The sequence below is a fragment of the Hippopotamus amphibius genome, chromosome 14 (genome assembly GCF_030028045.1).
Source record: "Hippopotamus amphibius kiboko isolate mHipAmp2 chromosome 14, mHipAmp2.hap2, whole genome shotgun sequence".
NCBI classification, from domain to species: Eukaryota; Metazoa; Chordata; class Mammalia; order Artiodactyla; family Hippopotamidae; genus Hippopotamus; species Hippopotamus amphibius.
Window position 1 is genome coordinate 8,663,866 of NC_080199.1, and position 23,317 is coordinate 8,687,182.

At 42.6% G+C, this 23,317-nt stretch overlaps 1 protein-coding gene across 4 annotated transcripts in view; it reads right to left on the minus strand.

Moving 5' to 3' along the window:
- TPP2 (tripeptidyl peptidase 2) overlaps positions 1-23,317 on the minus strand; it is a 63,199-nt gene that overhangs the window by 21,504 nt on the left and 18,378 nt on the right. For 3 of the 4 annotated variants that reach the window (XM_057707355.1, XM_057707354.1, XM_057707356.1), the window contains exons 5-19: positions 20,276-20,400; positions 16,140-16,303; positions 14,209-14,363; positions 13,487-13,563; positions 11,602-11,729; positions 9,478-9,577; positions 9,163-9,311; positions 7,530-7,645; positions 6,836-7,004; positions 5,991-6,148; positions 5,615-5,691; positions 3,633-3,739; positions 1,817-1,971; positions 540-656; positions 193-293 (exon numbers count right to left, since the gene is read on the minus strand). In XM_057707355.1, coding sequence (XP_057563338.1) covers positions 193-293; positions 540-656; positions 1,817-1,971; positions 3,633-3,739; positions 5,615-5,691; positions 5,991-6,148; positions 6,836-7,004; positions 7,530-7,645; positions 9,163-9,311; positions 9,478-9,577; positions 11,602-11,729; positions 13,487-13,563; positions 14,209-14,363; positions 16,140-16,303; positions 20,276-20,400 — 1,898 coding nt within the window. Of the gene's footprint in view, positions 1-192; positions 294-539; positions 657-1,816; positions 1,972-3,632; positions 3,740-5,614; positions 5,692-5,990; positions 6,149-6,835; positions 7,005-7,529; positions 7,646-9,162; positions 9,312-9,477; positions 9,578-11,601; positions 11,730-13,486; positions 13,564-14,208; positions 14,364-16,139; positions 16,304-20,275; positions 20,401-20,509; positions 23,306-23,317 lie in introns of those variants that run through there. The other variant, XM_057707358.1, reaches the window with a different exon arrangement.

Genomic DNA, 23,317 nt, shown 5'->3' on the forward strand with positions numbered 1-23,317 from the left:
TTTAAGACCAGATGCTGCTGCTGGGGTTGCCTCTCAGACCCTGCCAGGTTTCCTGAGCTGGAAAGTCAGGAACTGAATTTTCACGTCCAGCATTCACATGATTTAAAAAAAAGAGACCCTTTCCAAAGAGTGAAGAGAACCGCCCCCCCACCCCGATACCCTACTTTTGCAGCCCGAAAACATTTAAGATACCGTAGTGTCTGGACCCAGCTCTTCAAAGTTATGCAGGGAGCCAGATCTTCATATTTCAAGGAGGACTGAACATCGAAACGGTTGATTCCTTCTGATGCATGCTACAAAGGATATTTATCACATCAGTTTCTCAAACTTTACTGAAAATAAACTGCATTTTTAAGCAATACTTGAGCCTAAAATAAATGTGTCAAACACAAAGTTTGTAAGCACCTACGAACAAAGACTATTGTTATTTCCAGAACCACAGGTAGTCTCCCCATTAAAATGTTTAAATCCAACCACTGAAATTATCTCACGTTAACACAAATAACTGACATTAAAAATGACGGAAACGTGGAACTTACAATGTTTAACTGAGGAGCAGTGCATACTATCCCATGAAAAGAAACGGTATAGTCAATATTGACATCACTAAGACTTGCCCACCAACGAGCAATGCAAAACTCAATTGCTTTCCCACCCTGCAAAGAAAAACGAAATAAATTATCAACGCCTAAATCACAAAAAATAAATAGGTGTTTCAAAGCAGTTCTATGCTTTCAAACTTCTTGTTTGTACAGCAAGAAAACTCAAAGAACCTTATTATTAACTATGCTTGGAGTTAAACAAATCACAGTTGCAGAGGCAGAGTGCAGAATATTTAAATACACACTTATTCATAATTCTAAACTGCTTGTCATAAGAGATCTGAAGCAGCTTTTGACGTACATGCAATAAAATAATGGTGAAAACAAACTGGAATAAAAACTGAGGACGAAAGGAAAAAGAACTAAGAACAATGACAAGAGAAGGGGTATGACAGCTTTGTAAGGCATATTCAATAGCCACAGCTGAGTTTTGGGCTCAGTGCTGCCTGGCAACCAAAGCCAAACAAAATTATGGTCACTCACATCTTTCTTCCTATTCAAAAAATTAAAAGCAAAAGCTGTTCTTTGAACACTGAGTTTTAAATTGAGTTTTCTAGTAATCAACGTATTACAAAGTTTAAAGATGAATTGTATTACTCTAACACATACATGAACGCAAGTGAAAGTTATCGGAAACATGAGATACAGGAAAGATGAGGTATCCATCTGAAAACACTAAGCAGCAAATTCAAGAAAGAACTTCAGTACATTCACCTTCTAGAAGGAAGGACTAGCCACCATTTCTAACACTACCGCTAAGCGTGGAGATCTGCCTCATTTGAAGTAATTTGTAGGAGCGAGTAGCAGTTTCACCTATAAAGCAAATTAACCACATGGATTCTTAATGACAGGGCATTAACAAAATAACTTGAAAAAGTAGAAAACGTGTGGAAGTCTTAAATACGGAAATAAACTACTGTACGATGAGGAAACAATCTCAACCAGGGTCCACTTTCTGAGGCATCAGCATCTAGCAGATCAGCACTTTCCTTTGACTAAATTACTTAAGAGTTAAAAAGAGATTAATATTTACCTTGACTTGGTCTCAAGTATGCTAGCAAGACGACCTATCTTCCTACATTATTCGGCATTAATAAAATATACAGTCCCCATGTGCTCTGAATACAAACTATAAAATCAAATTCAAATACTTAGCCTGCATCCAAAACGAAAGGGAATTGTTTTAGGATTTCAGACTGTTAATTAAAACTTACTAAGACAGGAAAAGCTTCAGTCAGCGTTCCTTTCTCTGGGAGGGAACAAAACTTATAAAATTCATGACTTCGATACGCTCTTTGCTTCACGAGCTGCACTGCATGAAGAACAAACTTGGCGGACACCTCGGAAGAACAGGAACACACTGTAACTTCTACAATAAGAAGGGAAGAAGCAACGTTTTAACCGACAAGATTTAAAATGGACACAAAATGGTATTCATGATGCCTACTTCCGAGAAACAATGTCAAGAATAAAATGAATATTCAAATGAAATCTGCATGTTTCCTTAAACACCATGAATCGACAATATATTAATAAAGATGAGAGGGCAGAAAATTTAGCTATGGAAAATAAATAAATCAGGACTAAAGTAAGCAACTGCTATGCTGCAAACAGCATGAAACGGCAAGTTGTCCTGTCAGGTAATTTTTAATTCCCTCTCGCCTCTGCTGCTCAGTTCAACATTTCCTCTTCCTTTAGCTGAAAACCAATCAATTCCTGATAAAGGGGATTTTCATCTGAGAAACCTCTGTTATCATGCCTAAGCTCCACTAGTGTCCATTTATTCAACTTCACTGATAACTTTTCCTAGTCTGTCCCTCTGGTTTATCTGTCCTGCGTGCTTCTGGAAAGTACAATTCTCAGAACTACATGGGTTTAGCTGTGAGCATCTGCGGCAGAGCTGGAGGAAGCCTGGGTCACTGTGAAGCGAGGTCAGCGGCTTCTCTAATGAATACGCGGCCCTGATACAAGAACTAAAGCAAGGCTTAATTCTCTGGTTCACAAGGTCAAGTGGGCACAGGGCTCTGTGAACCTAACCAATTACTAGGAACACAAAATCCGGTGTGATGACAATATGTCTAATTATTTGAAACAGGAATCATCTGTAGCACATTTCTTTTTTCCTGCTTTGACTCTCTCCCCCACTTTTATTGAGAAGCAACTCACAAATAATATTGTCAAGTTCAAGGTGTACAACGTGATGATTTGATGAACCTGTATACATTATGAAACGATTCTCACAACAAGGTTAGCTAACACATCCATCACTTCATATAGGTATCAATATTTTTTGGTGGTGAGAACATTTAAGATCTACTGTCTTAGCAAATTTCAAGTATACAATCCAGTATCATTTTATTCTGGACATTAGATCCCTCAAACTCATTCATTTTATGATAAAGTCTGTACCCTTGACTACCATCTCCCCCATTTCCTCCACCCTCCACAGTATGTATCTAATCAAAGATGCTAAATACTCTCAGCTCCTTCTCTTCTGGATGATCTCCTCAATTCTTATACTAAAAACAAACAAACAAAAGACTAATTGCTTTCAATACCAACCTAACAAATCACAATTAGGGCACTATAATCACTGACACCTACCATTAAACACAAATCACATTCAATATTAATTAACTACAGATCTTTATTCTTCGGTATGATGAGAGCACACTTTATCAGAGTCAGAGGTTACACAACCACAGGGCCTATGGGAGCGGAAGCGCAGAGGTGTACCACGACGCGACTCGGACTGTGATCGTGAACAGAGACGGCATCATCCTAAACCCAGTTAACATCCTGACTATTAAAGCATCTTAAGACAGCCAAGATGACTGACATAGGAGCCAATGCAAAATGGGATGAGATGTTTACAAAGTTTTGAACCTAACATCAAACCCAGGGTGCCAACCACCTATTATTGTTGTGAGAAAAGTCTACTGCAGGTACATGAACTTCACGTGGTCATGATCAGAGCAGACAGGATGCACATAAAGCCAAGTGGGCGAGACCGGCTCCCGCTTTACTTACCCGCCCATGTTGCACCCTCAGGAACTTCGATAAAATGCCTTCGAATCTGACCAGGTTTAAAATGTACATCTGTCAAGGCTAGATCATAATGCGTTGATTCATTTACTCTGAAAATTAATAAAAATAAATGATTAAAGATACTCATTAAAAATGCTGTATATTATAAACCCACTGGTACTCTAGATTTCAACAGTTCATGAGATGAACACAGGGAGTTAAAAGCTGGTGACAAAACAGTACACACAGTATCATCTCATTTTTGCAACATGTTAGCAAACTGTGGGGAGCTGAGTATAGGTGATTTTTCTGCTTTTTACTTGTTTTATAATTTGCCTGTAAGTCACACAGACACGCAGCTTCCTCTTTTTTTGTTAAAGGAATTCTGCAATAGTCACAGGATTTTCCAGTTACCAGAATCTGGACTATTGTGAGTCCAAAATATTAAAATCAAAGGTAATGTTTTGTGGCACTGATACTGACTTATAGTTCTGAGACTGATATTAAATTCAACCCCTTTTGTAGCTTCAAAATGCACCCATGCCATAAATGACACAGTACAGAAGAAAAACTACTTTCACAGTCTTTTTGTAAGGGATCGGTGAAACGTGAAGGTCGAATCTATAATAACCCCCCTGGAAACCGAAAGTGTACCTAAGGACAGATTCTAGCCAGCATGACGAGCACTCACTGCGCGCCTACTGCATCTGAGGCACCGCTGCGAGGAGCTACAGATACAGCGATGAATACCACGTTTTCCTACCCCCTCCACCTCCAACCTAGCGGGGACGGGAAACCCAGGAGAGAGGCTGAACGTAACGCGCTCCGGGGAGACAGGAAGCATTCGTGGAAAAGACGCCAGGTGCCCGGCTCACAGGGAGCAGTCAGGCAGGGAAGGCTTCCTGAAGGAGGCGAGGTCTCGGTTGACTCCTGACTCTTACATGTCACCTGTCCAAGTTCCTACTGGACCTCTAGGGATTATGAGGCTGAGAATTTAACTGTTCTGCAATTTTTTCATGTGTCACTTGTTACTGTCTCAACTTCATCCTGTTTCATATGGGCTGAGACCTATTACATATTAAATATCCTTGTGCAACTAACAACAGAAGCTGTTAACTCAGAACTTTCCATTGTTTCCAGTTCTCTCATCTCACTCTTGTCCTTCATGTACCAAATAATTTGCTTTGTACATTCTGTACAATGGGCTCCATATGGGGTCACGAAAGATGCAGTCCCTGGGTCTTCCATGGGCTCCCAGGCAAACGGGGTAAATGAAAAATGACAGCACGCTGGCTGAAGGCCACGCCACAGGCGTGTAAAAGTGCCACGAAGCAGCAGGGAGGGAGTCCCCTCACCGGGGATGAGCAAGAACACGCCTGGTCACTAACTTAGGAGGCAGGAAACTGAAGCCAAGAAATCAGCGGTGCAAATGCACCCGTCCTGAGGACACCGGGAGGGTCCGCAGGGGCGAGCCCCTGCAAACGTGTGATTTGGTGACGGGGCCACAGGGAACACCGGCTGTGAAAGGCCAGCGTCTGCTGTCACACCACCGAGGTACTTTATACAGGAAGCAGTGTGAGCAGATCTGAGTTCCCTCGTGCTGGGGTGGAAGATGGAAGAGTCTGGAAACGGGACTGGAAAAGCGGAAGAACCAGGAGATAAGGGTGCTCGCAGAGACGAGGAGGGAGTGTGGAGTGGGAGTGAGAGGGGACAAAGTCATGCACCAGGCAGTATGAAGGCTACGACGGCCTCCGAATCGGGTGTCAGGAGGGCACCATCACCCTGGTGGAGGGCAGGGGATAGACGCCGTCAGTCACCCTCACGCGTGACTGAGCACGTGCCACCCTGAGCGTGGAGCATGGAGCAGAACTAAAACCCAGTCACCTGCTTCTGGCCTATGGATCCTTTAAAAGTTCACCCCATTTCCAGAAACAGCCGTTATATAACCACAGGTAACAGCAAGCTGGTGGTAACCGGGCACTTACTTGGCTGTGATAACCGCCGTGATTGGGACTCTGAACAGAGGGCCTGCGTTAGGCGATGCTATATCATAGCCACACACCTTGAAAAAAGAGTAAGTCTCAGTACCCATAAACAAACTTCTTTAAAAAGAGAAAAGAAAAAAAGATGAATCTACTCACAGAATAAATTAATCTCATATTAAAATCTACAGGTCCTAAGTACAAATTGGCATCAGTTTTCTGAAGTCACGTCACATAATTAACGGCCAACAGCCTGAACAAACACAGGCGTGACAGCCCTCGACTTACTGAGACCAGTGGGGAAAGAGAGTGCCACGCAGAGACTTCTACATGTTTTAACGAGTAAGGAAGGTAAAAAGGAAGGTACACCGCCAAATACCTCTGTATAATGCAGTCCTTCTCTTAAGCCCCTGGGGTCCACACGTATGTTTATGTGTCTGCATTGATTCATGAGCTCCAAATGGCTGGGACACTGAACCCACGATGAGTTGGAAGTTAAAGCTAAATGAAGCTGAAGGGATATTTTCTCAGAGTTTTCTGGCGTTAAAAAGACCAAAAAGTAGAGATGTTATTTTTCCCTTTCCTTCCATTTCCTTTCTGTCATCTCTCAAGAATCTCGGCAGATAAATGTGGTAAAATGCAGTAGGCACGAGTTCCCAAAACACAGCTTACACAACACAGCCACAGAACCCCCCCACCCTTATTTCAGCACCTTGGGATCCCTTCATGCGTTCACCCAACACAGCTACAACCTTAACTTAAGGCGTTCTCGTGGATAGTTTTCACCACTGCATGCAGTTAACAGAATGTGACTAAGAGAAAAGACTCTTAAGTTCACAGTGACAACACTTTTGTTGACGCTTGCTGAGCTGGGGTTCTCCCTGGCGGCTTCTGCTTCCCACTCGCCAACCAAGAACTCTTACACCCAAGCAGTAAAAGTGGGAAAGAAAAGGAATTCGCTGCTTTATTACCCACAACTTAGTAAAAGCTCCAGGTCACTGAAGGCCTGTTTTCCTGGTGGTCCCGCTGCTAACCGAACTGCCACTGTATCCCAGCCCCTGACTGCCATCAATTCCCCTACATGCCATGAAACTTAAAGTAATAATACTGCCAATTCCTGTCTTCTCTTTAGAACATCAGCCTAAAGAGCACTTCCCCATTATGGTACAATTCATTCAAACCATAAATGTGGGCACATCAGCACACTGTCCAGTTATTACCCACCAGTATTTTCTGGAAATACAGGTTCAATGCCAACGCCATGATCTGAAGGTGCAGCCACCTGAACAGGATCTCGGAGGTAGATGCCACGATTATTTCCAACAGTAACAGTGAAACCTAATTTATTAGCAAATGATGTATTCTGAACGAGGTAGTCATAGGCTTTATCGACCTAATTAAGAGAATACAAACAGTATGATACACATGCTTGGGTCAAGAAAATATTTTATTGCAAATCACAAACTTCTTTTTAGTTGTAGCAGAGTACAAGCAAAAACTCAGTTTCTACAGTCACCTTTCTCAACTACATGGTAACCCCATTTAAGAGGGCAATTCTACCTGGCTGAACAAAACAATGGTCTAGACACTGGACTCGCCTTCCTCTCCACCCTCTTTACTCCCAAGAGACGAAGCTAGAAACCTCACACGCCATCATGACTGGCCAGCTTCTGCCCTCTGCCGTGAACTCCACCCTCTACAGGTCCTACATCTATTACATTTCTCCATCTGAGCGCCACGAATTTGTCTTAACTACAAAATTTGTTTTTGTACTCTCTTTTTACAGTTCAGAAACTACTCTGGCATATAATCTACAATTAGAAAAACTCAACTGTCATTATAATAGGAATATTATCCAGTAACAGCTAAAAGATTATCCTACTGCTTTACAACCTGTTTTTCATACAAACAACAATACCTGAATAATACCATGTCCTTGGGCAAATACTTCTATATTGTCAGCCTTCACTGCAGTGTTCTCGAGAGCTCTCCTGACTGAATGAACCGTGTAGTTAACATTGTTAGCTTTCAGACCTAAAATCAAAAAGCAAAATCGAGATACTAGTGTCTATTAGAGAAGCTGGTTCCCTGAAACCCTCTTCCCCCCAGTAGTACACATAGCACGTACGTGCTCTGGTTTTAATGTCTTGTGTTCCCACACTCACTTTTAAATCCTTATTTAAAAAAGAAAAAAAAAGCAAGTGACAAACAGCCTGACTCAAACTGCTGGTGTAAGGCAGACTTCATTCAACAAAAATTCCCACGTGCCCACTACGCAGCGGCGTGAACACGGGCTCCACACTGGGAACATAAACGTCTGAACAGGTACCAAGAGGCACTCAAACGACACCCTCCTCAAAACACTGCGGCTGCCACAACACGGCCCCAGGAAGAAGGTCTCCATCCGCCGCACATCACAAACACCAAGGGAAGCGCAACAAGCCAAAGAGAGGCGGAGGCCCCACCGCGACATGAGCGCCTTGGAGACTGGATCCCGGGCACTGGCGCCGCCCGGGCGATGCCAGGGCGCAGCGAGCCTGGGGGCGACGGCCCTGCGGGAAGGCCGTGGGGCCGCCGCGCCGTCCACCTCCTGCGCCTGCGCGCTGCTGGGGGGGGCGGGACAAGAGAGGGCGCGCCCCTGCCCTCTCCAGGGCCCACCGCGCCAACGCGTGTGCGCGGCTGAGACGCCAGTGCCACCAACAGGGAAACGCCGCGGCGCTGTCAGAGCGAGGATCCACGAGAAGGCGACGCGGCATCAGGAGGGCAGGCGCCCGCGGCCGGCAGAAAGCACAGCCTGGCAGAGCGCGCGGCGCACAGCCCCGGCGCCTGGGTGCGCCCGAGCGGGACGCGGCGTCAGGGTGGGCGGGATCCGAGGGCGCTGCGCTGCCGAGGGGCCTTCACGACAGCCCGGCCGCGGCGCGTCCTCAGCCCCTGCGGCCGGCCCACAGCAGCAGGCCCTCCCCCGGCGCGGGGCACAGCGGTCTCTGCTTTGCTCACGGCCCGCCCCGCCCCGCCTCCGGCGCCAGGGTCGGCCCCAGGCGGGCGCCCCGTCTGAGCGCGCGCTCACGCATCTCGCCCCAGAGCTAGCGGAACGCTTCCTAGTCCGTAACAGCCAACAGACCTGCCGGCGCAATGAGCGAAATCACATTCACATCATCACAGAAATCTTCCTCCCACTTTGAACGTCACTTGGGGCCAGGACATTCCCAATTCTACCTCATTTTCTCACCCTGAGGCCTTCGGCAAACAAATATATCTGTCTGTAATGAGGCAAGAGAAATGGGTCCAGTGACTTCTTATGGCCACAATCTGACTTCATTTTATGCTACACACATGAGAGTGTCCAGATACTTCACACCTACTCAACTACGCTTATGAATACATCATGGCTTTTCTCACCAGAACCAAGGTGACGTATAAAATGATACGTTTAAAGTCCCCTTTATCACGTTACTTCTATCTCGCGAAGAAAAGTCACTCCATTCTGACTGAAACACGTGGCACAGCGGACGCTGGCGCGGCCTCCCCGGGAAGCCCCGCCCCGCCCTTACCTGACAGAATCAGGGCGATGCCCCCGCACGCGTTGGGAGAAGACATGGACGTCCCGTTCATGAGCTGAGTCCCCCGCAGCGTCCAGTTAGGCACGGAGGCTATGGCGCCTCCCGGGGCGCTGATGCTCACGCCCAGGGCCCCGTCGGCACTGAGCGGAAGCAAGGAGAGTCTGCTCAGCACGGTGGACAGTGGGTAGACAGGGGCGTCGGTCATAAGGCCACTGGCCAAATACGTTACAGCGCACAGCTCGGCCCCGCCCCACCATGCAGTGTACCAAAACATCTGTCCTAGTCCCACCTACCCCTCTCACCTACCTGGGGCCTCGAGAAGACCACGTGTACTGATTTGCAGGTAACTTCTCTCTCAGAGAATACTCCGCCACCATCATATCAGGAGAAACGTAGGCACCAACACCTGTGGGGGGATCTGGTCATTGACAAAAGGACACAGGATAGGGGTCCCAATTCCAAACCCACTGCTCCCCCGGCTGTGTGACCCTGGTAACCACCTGCTCGCCCCACACCACAGGTCTCTCTCACAAAACGGAAACATAAGAAAATTTAATAACCGAGGCGAGTCTACTACGTAGCAGACACTATACTAGGTGCTTTGCTTTTTTATATATATTTATATATATAAAAATACATACCAGACTATGTGGATGAAATGTAATAATGTGCCTAAAAGTGTGTATGTGTAAAAGAGAAAGAGAAATGTGTTTCAAACCATAAAAATATAACTTTAGAATAAGAAAGGAATGAGTTGATCAGTCTTCATTTTTAAATGACCGCTGCATCCAAAATTCTACCCAGAGGTGGCAGGAGCCCTCCCCCCAGAAATGGCGGTAGTAAGCAAAGAGCTAACACATAACTTGCTACAGTCTTCTAGATACACGTAGAGACACAAACTAGTTACACTCTGAAATCACAGAATATGGAGATCAAACTCAGTTCCTTCATTCTAGAAATCTGGAAACAGGGCCTAGAGAGATTTAAAAAAGGTACTAAAGGCAGTGACCAGCAGAGGCGAGACTTAGAAGCCAGGTCTATCAGCTCCTCGCTCTTCTTTACACACACACATTTTCAGAGCAGAAGGCTGGACAAAATGAGTGAGTTACGAGGACTTAGGTTAACAATGCTGCCACATAAAATTGTAATCATTTTGTAAAATTTAGATTAAAATTGTCAGCGAATCTGGGGATAAGAAAATGACAAAATACGAGCATTGCAGCAGAGTAGTGTATTTTGTTCATCAGGTACCTTTCAGATTTGTTTTTTGTTTCATTTTCTGTACTTAAAATGTATCTAGAGATCCGGAACACACAATGGCTGTAACACTGGTAGGCACTGTTATCTTAACACATGATTTAATAGGATTACTAAAGCAAGCCACACCTTGCTTAAAATTTATAAGCTATGAATAAAAGCACGTCCTATAAATAGATCACTGTCATTTTAAAATGAAAACATTTTCAAAAGGACCAGCTTCTGTTCTAAACTTTGAGGCCTAAATGTTGTTGTGTATCTACAACATCTATAATATCTATACAACTATAATAACTCCTATGATATGTACATATCTGTGCAGTTACTGATGGATACACCAGAAACTGTTTGGGACAAGTTTTTATAGTCAGGTAACGAATAACAAATGTTAAGAGGTGTAAGCTTTATTTTGATCCCAAATTTAAAAATAAAAAAATTTCAGGCCTCATTTACTACATAAGGTGTCTCTCAATTCATTCACCTTATTCATGCCTCGTATTAAAAACACAAGGGGTGGGTTTCATGTTTTGTGGGGGTTTTTGCACAAGGTGGCATCTAGTGTAGTATACTGGAAGCTAGTTTTATTATTTCATATTATGACTGCAACCAATTTTGATCTCCTACAACTTGCTGACAGGCATTCTGCCCATTAGATTACAGGGAAACAGACAACACCGCGTCCGACCCTGAAGACCAGAGAGTGGGGAAAAGCCGCACTCACGGGACAAACGTGCTTCAACTGCTTTTCCCAATAATGAAGCTCCCCTCCTCTACGTCTACACCTTGCTGCATGTTCCAAGAGAAGTGAGAGGAGAAAACTGGACTATAAATAAAGAGCCGTACACTATAAATAAAAAGTGAAGCAAGCGTCTTTGTTTATGCTGTTCACTTAGCCTGGAAAGCTCTTCCAGAAAGCCTTGCCCAAATTCTCAAATCAGAGGCAACTGCACGTTTGTAATCCCACAGTCCTGGGTCTGTACATCCAGTAAAGCGCTCAATCCAGGCTGCTGTGGAGGAAATTCTAGGTCCCCGGGTCCCTGCTAGATTTCACTTTCCCGAGGGTCTACTCAAGGCTCACAGTGTCTTGCGTATAGTAGAGATACAGTTAACACTGGAACAACTGAGTTTTCTGCCTGCTTGTTTCTAAGTCTGTTTTTAAAACAGGAAACAAACCTATCACACTTGACGTGGTCCCTCCTGGACACCCGACTGTGGAGAGGCAGGGGCCGTTATTCCCAGCACTTGAGACGTAGATTATATTGTGCTTCCACACGGCTTCACTAATTACTTCACATATTCTCCTGAAAGAGACAGAATTCCTTTGAACATATAAAACTCTCCCACTTTTCGAGACATATATTACTGTCACGTGAAATATTTTCTAATATGGTTTATATGAAAAAACAAACCAAAACAAACCAAACCCTTACAAGGGTTCTAAGCAGCAGACGTAAAACAGGGGCCACTGATCAGGAGGGGTGCTGTAGAATCACTCAGGGAAATTCTCACACCACACATGCTTTGCCTCTACTCCCAAAGTGTCTGTAACACCAAAATAGGCTCGTGCGCGCGCTTAAGTCAATGTCGGCACATCCACCACCGGTGGAACACGACACAGCCATCCCAAGAAGACACAACCTCATTGGGTTTTAGTGTCATAAATGTGAGGAAAGGAGTTAGGAGGCCCCCGGTTAAACGTGGGGAAAATGCTAGATACAAAACTGAATGTAAGTGGGGAAAATAAACTACAAAAGGACCAAGAGCAAAGACTAAAACATGAGCAGCAACTGGGTGGTGGGACAACAGGGGTCCACCTCCACCCCCCACTTATAATATTCAGAACTGACTCCTCAGGGACCCCTACACACAGTTGTGACCAGTGGCGAAGGGGAAAGGGGAAACAAGACATTAGGAAGAACTTAGGCGTAAGATTTAAAATATAAGAGATCTGGTTAGAGCCTGAGAGCAAATTAAAAAAAAGTACTGCTATTAATTAAAGGGGACGAAGTTAGACCACAAGGAAGAAAACAAGGTCAATATAAAAAAGGCAAAGGGCCAAGGACATGCCAGAGTCATAAACGTGAAGGAAAGAACATTAGGGAAAGAAGACTTTAAAAGAAGGAATATCAAAGGAGAGAAAGAAACACACTGAGGTAATCAAGATACTGAAGCAAGAGAAGGGCCAAGATCACGTTCATGAATGAAGTGACTGAGGGTGACAGGGCAGGAGAGGCAAGTGTCACAAGGAACGCGGAACCAGTTGTAACTAATAGCAAGTTTTGCTGGAAAAGTTAGTGAAGGCCGTGTGAAATGAAGAGATTTTCAGTTAGCCAGTTTTAAGGCTAGCAGACACGAGAGCGTGTCTGTGTAGTAACAAGCACAACCCGGGAAGGAGAGGGATGGTGCTGGAGAGTCTGAGGACAGAGGAGATGGCAGCCAGAGCCTGAGTGCTCGAGCCGAGCGGCTTTTAATCCCAGGCACTTCCTTCATTAGAGAGGAAGGGACGGCAGAAGGTGGGGTCACACCGGTCACAGGAAAGGCACGGAAGTCCCCTGAGTGCTTTTATTTTCTCTGGGAAAGAAAGAGATGAGGACATCAGCTGAGGAGTGAAAGGGAAGGTTGCTGAAGGTCTCTGAGGAGAAAAGAAGGTGTAATATGGCCACCGAGGAGTGGAAGTATGACCTCAGCGTGCCCCCCGCAGACCAGGGCAGATGAGGTGTGCAATCGATCAATTGATCGATCGCTGAAGGACCCACAGGGCTTCCACACAGGTAGATTCTGTCAGGACAGCACACCTGGAAGAGGTCAGGCTACGTGTGGATGAGGAATTCTAGTGATGGGTGGGGCTGTTGGGTCCACCTGGCTGGCTAGGAAGGAATAACTACATCAAAGATGTGACTGTGGGAATGGGGGCTGGGGTCTCAAGAGACATACAGTTATCATCTACCCACCACGTCTGCTCTTTTTCAAGTGTGATATTCAATCCACTTATAAAAACACATTTACTGCTCTTCATCGGCTAAGCTTCTATGGCTGACAGGCGTCAAAGGACACTCACCCAGAATTTGGCCAGTGAGTTGCTTCTCCATAGCTGTAGTTGACAAGATCGCACTTATGATTTATAACTTCTATCATCTATTAAAAAGATTAAGAGTCCAGTTTAGGCAGCAATTTATAGAAACAGATGAGCCAATGAAATAAAGCCACAGAATCCCACAGTTTCTTAACCAATCACATTCCAATTCAAATCTAAATTTATAAGTTACCCTCAGGTATATGATTGATAAACTTAAAAAAAGGTAGGAGACGCACACAGAGCACAGGAATTAGTCAACAAAAAACAAACCAGCATTTGCAGAATGGAGTCAGGGAGAGGAAGGAGGGGTGGAATAGTTCTTACTAAAGTCTAAATTCGCTAAAGTAAAATATAATTCATATGTTAAAATGAAACGCAGAATAATTAATTCTTCTTACACTGATGCAGCAAGACAGCTAAGAGGTCTTTTTGCTTTTTAAAGTATCTCAAAATAGCTTGCTAAGGGATTTACTAAAAGTAAGAGGAGAATGTAAATAATCATATTTTCCGAAAAACTTTATCCTGATAATTTTTAATAAAAATATTTTTTAAATGAATTAAGCATTTTTGCTTTTAAAAACAAAGTCCTGTATGCCAAATACAGTTCCACATATTTCTGGTAAAGCCAGAGCACTTTACAAACCTGAAAATATCCATGATCATTAATCATTAGTCTTCAAAGTCAACAGCTCACAAATACTCACAGCTCTGATAAGGCCTGTGCCTGTTTCCATTGTGCTTAGTCTGGTATCACCAATCTTGATGGAAAGAATTTGAGCACCAGGAGCTACACCATTCCGTTCAGGTTCTTCTGGAAAATGCCCAGCAGCTATACTAGCCACGTGTGTTCCGTGAGCGCCTAGAGGCAAAAAGGGGAGATGATGATAAAACATCCTCAGAGACTCAAAGTTTTAACCATTAGATTCAATTTGCATATTATTAATCACAATAAAAATAATCAAATGAAAATATACTCTTAATATCTGTATATTATTAAGTCTCTTAACAATAATGCACAAAAAATGACTCTGAATTACATACACTATTCTGCCACCCTGGATTCTACTCTGTTCACTGAGAGCGAAAATGTAAGTCACAAAGGTGAGAAAGCATTGCAACGTATGTACTGACAAAGAGCTTAAACCCAGAACATTATCTTTCAAATCCAAAAGAAAAGAGAACCCAAAAGAAAAATGGGTAAAACACTTGAAAAACCATTTCCCAAAACAGGATAACCAAATGGCAAATAAATGAAAAGACATTTAACTTCAATAGTGACCGCAAAAGTGCAAACGAAAGCCACACGGAGACGCCCCTTACTAAAATCCTGAGTCTGAGCAGGCAGCTGTGGGTGGGGACCTGCACTCCTGCTCTGCCGGTGGGAGTAAAGGGGGGGCGGCCACTGTGAAGAAGAGCTCGGAGTGCCTTACACATGTTCCTACCACACCCAACCAGTTCCCCCAGATGCTGGTCCAAATTAAACAAACACCTACTTCTACCCAGACCTGTACACACCTGTGGAGACAACCCAGGTGTGAATCACTAGGTGAGGGGTGGCGGGTGCACGTGTCGGAGCACTGCTCAGCAATAAGGAACAAGCTATGCACAATCACAACACGGATTCGAGCCATCACGCTGAAGTAGGGCAGACAAAAACCCCCATACTTTTATTCCATGTATATAAAATTCTAGAGAATGTACAGTAACCTAGAGTGGACAGAAAGCAGTTCAGTGGCTACCGGAGGATGAGGGCGGAGACAGGGCTGGATTAAGAAGGAAGACAGGCCAACTTTTGCGGGTGATGAATGTGCTGGCTATTTCGACTGTGGTGATGGTTTCCTGGGTGTATCTAAACTCCCCACACTGTGTGTGTGTACACGTGAGGTCTCCTGTACTTCAGCTGTGCCGCAGCCGGGCTTGGGGAGGGGGAGGTAAACAGCTGGCTGTCCTACTTCACTCTCCTTCTTCCTTCCCAGAAGTAACCACCTCCCTGAAGCTGGTACGCATGTTCTTCCCACCTGTATTTTTACATTTTTATGACACACACAGACACCCATAAGCATAATAGAGTATTGTTTGGCATGTTTAAAAATTTTACACAAATGTTTTACCATCAATACATTTTTCTCAGTAAAATGTATGTATCTGAGATTTATGCATACAGGTATATGTAGATTTACTCATTTTAATTACTATATAATATATTCCACAGGATGAATAATAGCTTTCCTTTTAAAATCTATTCTTTTGTTGATAGGTATTTTAAAAGTTTCCAACTCTTCTGAAATTACACAGAATGCTGTAGTGAGGATCCTTTTACCTGACTCTTTGTACTCATGGGTGAACTTTCAAGGGTTAATACTTGGAGGTGAAATCACTGTTCATGAGATGGTTTACGCTGATGTATTTTTTGTGCTTAGACCATGCTTATACTCCTAGAATGCATCTTACATGGCTGTGGCTTTAAAAAAACAATACCTTTCCAGGGAATCAAATCGCATTCACGACTCCAGACCTAGTTCTTCAGGAGGAATCATTCGATTAAATTCTCCATAAGGCTGCTTCTGGCTAAAGCAATGTATCATCTTACCACTTTCTAAACTTATCTCTAGTTAGCAAATGTGAAACACATTACCTCCACTGGTCACTATGGAGAGAAGGTTTCCATCATCATATATATTGACAGAGTAATTCAACATCTCAGCTGTGCCAAAAGAGCCATATTCCTGGGCCTCTTTGTAGTTTCTCAAAACAGTAGATTTACTCAAATCCCCATCTTCATTCGAATCAATGCAGGCTCTGTAAAGTGAGAATAGAGAGTAAGTAATGAAATTTATCTTATTTTCTTACTTTTCTAAAAATCACGCAATATTGCTTCTCAGGTATCTTCTTACCACCCTATCTACTTTACCACAACAAACATGGCAACTGCCTGTTTCACAGAGTCGTCAGTAAAGATCGGGTAAGATGACTTACTGGAACCAGTCCTTAAATGAAGTCATATACAAAGAGCTTTAGGAACTGTCCTTCATAAAACTCCAGGCAGAAAACCATTTACCTGCTTAAGAAATCGGACCAAAGCTTAGCCTCGACCTTCAGAACAGTTTAGGGTGATTCTGACACACGGGTTAGGCCCTGCTTCCTGCCGCTGTTTTTAGAGCTGATTTCATGAACAGTGTACGCAGCCTCCTCAAAACCAGATGAACCAGATGGGGCCTCGGACTCACATTTACAACAGCCTTAGGCAAACTTTTATTTTTCACAAAAAGCATGTTCTACGTAGTTTCATGGTTGTCCTCCTGTCTGCTCTTTGCTCATTTTATTAACTTTGTAATTTTTAAAATATATATTCCAAACACTTTAGAAGATAGTCTGATTAAAACCAAATACATCTAACACAGTCATAAATGAAACGTACATTATTTACAGGTCAGTATTACGTGTTTAGCTATTAGACGTTCTGGCTCATTTTCTAAATAAGAAGAACTGTGTTTTAACAAGCTAAGTAAGTCAACCACAATCGCTATAATGAATTAATGGTAACCTAATAGTATGCATAGAAAGGGCATTTACTATAAACACGAAGGCATACATTTCATTAACAAACTACAACAATTTGCAAAGAAGAATCTCTGAGATCATCGGTTTGTTTTTCTGTATACGCCAATATGTGCCTAAGATGATTGATGACATTTCAAAAACAGGGCAGACAACATAGCAAGACATAGGACCCTGAACACTTATGGGGAAAGTGAGGCAAAGAGAAAACAAGCAGCATATTAAATGGAATCAGAGCTGAGGTTAGCAGGTAAAATGTATGCCACCAGATCTTCCACATTTGCTAGAGAGCAGCAATGCTGATGCCAAAACATAAGCACCCGGCTAGCCTCCATGCTGGAAATCACTCTCAAGTCTTCCCTTTCCCTCACACAGCCCATCTCACACTCTAAGCATCTAACAGTTCCTCCACCATCCTCTGGACCTTTCCCTTCTACCCTCAACCCCCTTTCCTACCCTCTGCTCAGCTAACTTGTGCTCACCCTTCAGTGACATCTCTCGTGATGCTTCCTACTCAGGTTCAGATGTTCCCAATTCTCACTCCCACAGAGTCTAGAGTCCATGGAGTAGCTTCTGGAGAGTCTACTTGGTACAAGGAAGCTATTTGCCAAATGATGAAAGAATGCATCGACCTCTTTGACAACGTTCTCACAGCAAATCCTGTGACACACTTCACAGGACATTTCTTATAACCACAATCCACATGCAGTGACTCACAATTCAAGCACCAGATCAAAATATAAAACTTGGTGACTTCACTAAATAACTCCACGGAAGGTTGCCTTAACTCAAGGGACAGTTGTTAGAATACAGAGAAAGGGAATACAAACGTGAGACCCGTGGAGTACGTGTGTGTGTGTGCATGTGTGTGTGTGTGTGCGTGTGGAAAGAATCCATGCCTTTTATCAAACTCTCAAAAGAAACCTGAAATAACAAGTCAAAAACCAATGACTAGTTTTTCCTTTACGTAGTCCTCTATACATAGTTTCTCTAACCAGCCTTTGCTCCGTATTGAGAGACAGTATTGCCCCTATGCACCCTGGCAAATACCTGAATGTAGTTACACAAGGTGCCCTGGTAAGTGCAGAGACGCGGATTTAACAGTCAGTGGAATTGTGGCAAAGGGAGGGCAGACTTGACGTTCTTGAAACAAAACAGACACTCAAGGTCACTTTACCTCCCCTCAGAAATGGGTGGCATGTCTGACATGAGAAATGAAAACTCTTGCAGATAGCGCCTAGATTCGCCTTAGGTGATTTGGGACTTTTAAGATTTGCTTCAGAAAATTCTGGCTCTAACTCTGAGATAGGGTGGGGAAATTAAAGCCCTACACCATATACAGTATTGTGCAAAATCAGATTTCAGGAGCACTTGAAAGCACGAGTCTGCTGTAGTTTCACCAGTTATACTAACGTTTTCTAAAATGTTTTCTAGTTATCTCAGATTTCACTTCACTTAATATTTGATTAAATTTCATTTCCAAAGCAAAAATTCTGCAAGATGTCTTAGAATACTGTTGACAAACTATTACACTTAACACTTGCTCTGTCAACTGCCGTAAAGAGAAAGGACACCTTCCGCAACAGTTCACTGGCCTGCTGGACATCCCAATCTCAAGTCCTCCCCCACCAGGACAAAGTCATCTGCGGTGCTTTCCGTATCCGTAGGAAACACTGTGACTGAAACCACCTATGGCTCCACTACCCAGACCCCACTTAATGTTAAAGCATTTCCTTAAGTCCTTTTGCATATTTTGTAGTAAATTTTCCGCAGATATTGAATTGTGTCTAGTATTTTCCTCACACTTAACCTTGCCTCCTCGCCCATGATGAAAAACACCAAAGGCTTATGACCGGGAATGACTATATCATGTTATACCATGCGGTGGATGTACCAAAATCTACTAAACCATGTCTGAACAACTTTTTAATATTACAAGCACTTGATCAAAACTTTGGCAAAGCTTCTGAAAAAAACTGTTCACAGTGTGTGCACACACCTGCAATAAACACACACACCAAAACACACTAGATCACACACAAAAGCTGCACGGATATTTACTATCATCTAGACTGAAATACTGTTCTATGCAAATATTTTATTACCACTTTCAGGCCCAAATGGCGCAGGGATTTCCTATTCCACTGAAAATTTTATACACCCGTTATCAAAGACGAGTGAGCACCCACATCCGCGGAGGAAAGCCCCCTTTTACGTCAGAGCACTATAAGCTCAACAACTGTAGACAGTAATCCAATCAGCGTACCCTGTTCTGAATTTGCCACATTTCGGGAAACAATTCTTTGCATCTGAGCAGGGACTCTAACTACAAAACAATTCTTGATTTTAAGTTTCAAGGAAGGGTCCCTGGCTTACTGCAGCGACCCTGAAACATGTTTTATAAGCCTAAATATCTATATTAAGAACATACTCCTGCTTCTGCACAGACAGTAACTCGAGACGACACACTAGCCAACACGGAGGAACACATCTGCAGTGCATGATTCACTAAGAAAGAAAGTGGAAGACACACACGCCAGGTAACGCGGTACCGATCAGCATCAGCAGGAGCAGCAGAAGCAGCAGATAAAGCCTACACCTCTCCAGTACCTACTCTGCCTAGAGACACCAGGTTCAATGTTCACAAACCCTCTAAGCAGGTGCTATTATTATCCCAGTGAACAGATGAGGAAATAGGCCTGGAGAGGTGCGGATACAGTGTCAAGATCATGCAGCAAGGGTTCCAGCTCAGGACTGAGCTCTTCACTGCTCAGCACACTGCCTCACTTCAACTCAGTCACCATGTCTCTGCTGGTGAATCTTCACCCAGCTTTCCTCCTCTGCCCTTAAAACGTTTATAGTGGACACCGCAACATCCCCTTGCACTTACTTTCCAAACTGCCCAGCTTCAGTCAGGAACATTTCTACATATACCAATGATCAACCTGCTCATATCTGTTCAATGACCACTATCTGGTTAATGAAATAGGCTTCTTTACAACAGATATAGATCAGCTTTTGTGTCTATAACACTAAGACGTTCAAAAGGTTTATCTGAAACTACCCAAAAGCCAATTTGGCTCTCGAGGAGCCTTCCTTAAGAGATATTAATGTCACATAAACCAAATCTCTGGGCAGTTCTGAGAGTTTCATGTTCTTCAGAGTAGATAAAATCATTTTAAAATGAAGATCTATAAAACACACGCAGCTTACCTCCAGGTCTCACCGTCATGCCACACCAAGCAGTCATACACAGGTCCAGGATCACTGTATTTTTTCTCAAAAGAGTTTAGCAACTCCACTTGACTCTGAAGCTCCTCCTTGATTAGTTTATTTGCCTAGTCAATTAGAACATACGTTAACATTAGTACATTCTGTGCTCTTGAAAAGTGATATTAACATACAACCAGAGACACACAGTGTGACCCAAAAGTAAAGTCATTTTACCTTGTAAAAAATGTAAGAAAGTTTTCTTTATGTGTCTATGCAACCTGTAGTTCAATTTAGGGGCAGATACCAATTAAAATGTTAAACAACAAAAAAATACTTCTTTTACTCCCTATCACAGTCAGTCACTCACTATGCCCGCTTTGGGGAGGACGCTGTGCTACTGGGTGGTGAGATCACTTGGCCAAGGGTGTTGGTTACATACTTGTAATCTGTATAATTCATTTCCAAAAGTAACATTAAAATTGTTATAAAATAGTTTACCCACTTTTAGATTTTTTATATCAGGACCATTTCCATTTCAGGTTTGTTTCCTAAGAACCCAAATAAATAACAGGAACCATGAATACTCTCACCTCTTTTAGAACTCGCTAAGTACATACTATATTCATGGCCAAGTACAAACAAGCTGCTATTCAACCACTCTGATCTACAAAAGTGAGAAATTCATAAGCTTCAACCTGAGCATTTTTTAAACTACACACTGTGTTAGACTGCCCTACGTTCACCTGAATAGTCCTAGTGAGTGAAAGTTTAATTTCCACATGTTCCCAAAGTCTTACATTGTGCTTCAACTTTATTCAATATATTCAACAACTACTCCTCCTCAAGGAAAAAGACAATTATACAGACATTTTGGGCATACAAAATAAAATGGATAATTCAAGACTCCTCCTGTATAAACTTAGTTGTCTACATGTAGCACCTGAAAAACTACATTTCATGTCTCCAATAGGAGGCTGAAGAACAAATACTGATCTAACAGAAAATATACAGCTGTTAAAAAAGGATGATGTACACAGATTAAGTAAATAAAAGTTAAACGTGTACACAGATCTAGACAGGTCAGTGGTCCTTGACCTAAGGCTGTATGTTAATTAAAGCTCATGAAAAATTTTAAAAATGCCTGCCTCCCCTGCAAGGTTTTGATTAATTCCTCTCTAAGGCACAAGCACTGACAGTTTTTAAACTCCTCATGTGATTGTAATATGCAGCTAGGGCTGAGAACCACTAATATAATTCCATTTCTGATTAAGAAATACATGCATTAGAAGCCTACATAGACACTTCTCTAAAGAAGACACGCAGATGGCCAACAGGCACATGAAAAGATGCTTCATATCACTAATTATTAGAGAAATGCAAATCAAAACTATAATGAGATATCACCTCACACCAGTCAGAATGGCCATCATCAAAAAGTCTACAAATAATAAATGCTGGAGAGGGTGTGGAGAAAAGGGAATCTTCCTACACTGTTGGTGGGAATGTAAACTGGTGCAACCACTATGGAAAACAGTATGGAGATTCCTTAAAAAACTAAAAACAGAGATACCATATGATCCAGCAATCCCACTCCAGGGCATATACTCAGAAAAGACAAAAACTCCAATTCAAAAAGATGCATGCACCCCAGTTGTTCATAGCAGCACTATTCACAATAGCCAAGGCAAGGAAGCAACCTGAACGTCCAACAACAGATGAATGGATAAAGAAGATGTGGTACATATAAGCAATGGAATATTACTCAGCCATAAGAAAAGAACGAAACCATGTCATTTGCAGCAACATGGATGAACCTAGAAATTATCATACTAAGTGAAGTAAATCAGAAAGACAAATATATGATATCACTTACATATGGAATCTAAAAAAAATGATACTGACATAACAGAAAAGACTCACAGACACAGAAAACAAACTTATGGTTACCAAGGCAGGGGGTGGGGGGGGGGAGGGATAAATTAGGAATTTGGGATTAACAGATACACACTACTACACATTAAATAGATAAACAAGGACCTACTGTATAGCACAGGGAACTATATTCAATATCTTGTAATAATCTATAATGGGAAAGAATCTGAAAAAGAATATATATATGTATATATAACTGAATCACTTTGCTGTATATCTAAAACATTGTAAATCAACTATACTTCAATAAAAAAATTCATTAAAAAAAAAAGAAATGCATGCATTAAAAGAAAAACTCAGAAGGACGAACATCAAGTTGCCGTCACCATCTCTGGGCAGTGGCATTTCAGAGGCTTTCACTTGCTGAACTTTACATACCTGTGTTGCACCAAAGTTTCTGCAATTAGCATTTGTTATTTTCATAATAAACCAAGACATCATTTTCATTTTATAAACTGATTCACAAAAATGTTAACGGCAAGGATACTGAACAATGGGAGCTCTTGTACTCTTCTTACGGAATTGGTACGATCGCTTTAAAACCCATCAAAAGACAGGCACAAAAATTTTCAAAATAGGATTTTTCATAATAGCCAAAAACTGAAAACAAAGCAAATTATCAACCTGCAGAACGGATACATAAATCATGGCCCTTCCATTACATAGCAAGGAAAGTGCACTACTACAACACCCCACACAAGGAGGAATCTCACAAAAAACATTGAATGAAAGCAGCTATGCATAGAAGGACACACACTGTAGGATTCTATTTTACAAAATTCAAAATAGGGAAAGTCATTCAACAGTGTCAGAAATCAGGATGGTGGCTGCTGTGGGGCAGAGGCAGCAGTGAGTAGGAAGAGGCACGAGGGGGACCGGGGCGCTGCGTAGACAGGGTGCTCACTTTGCGACAATTCATGACGACACACCTAGGATTTATGCACTTTTACGTATGTGTATTCTATGTTTGTTAAGAACTTTTAAACAACTGATAGATACATATGTAAACTGACTTCAGGATAAATAAGCAAAGAAAAATTGGTAAAATGAAACAACTTAAAACTTGTGAAAAAAGTCTATTAATTCTTTAAGAACTCTTGATTCTCTAAG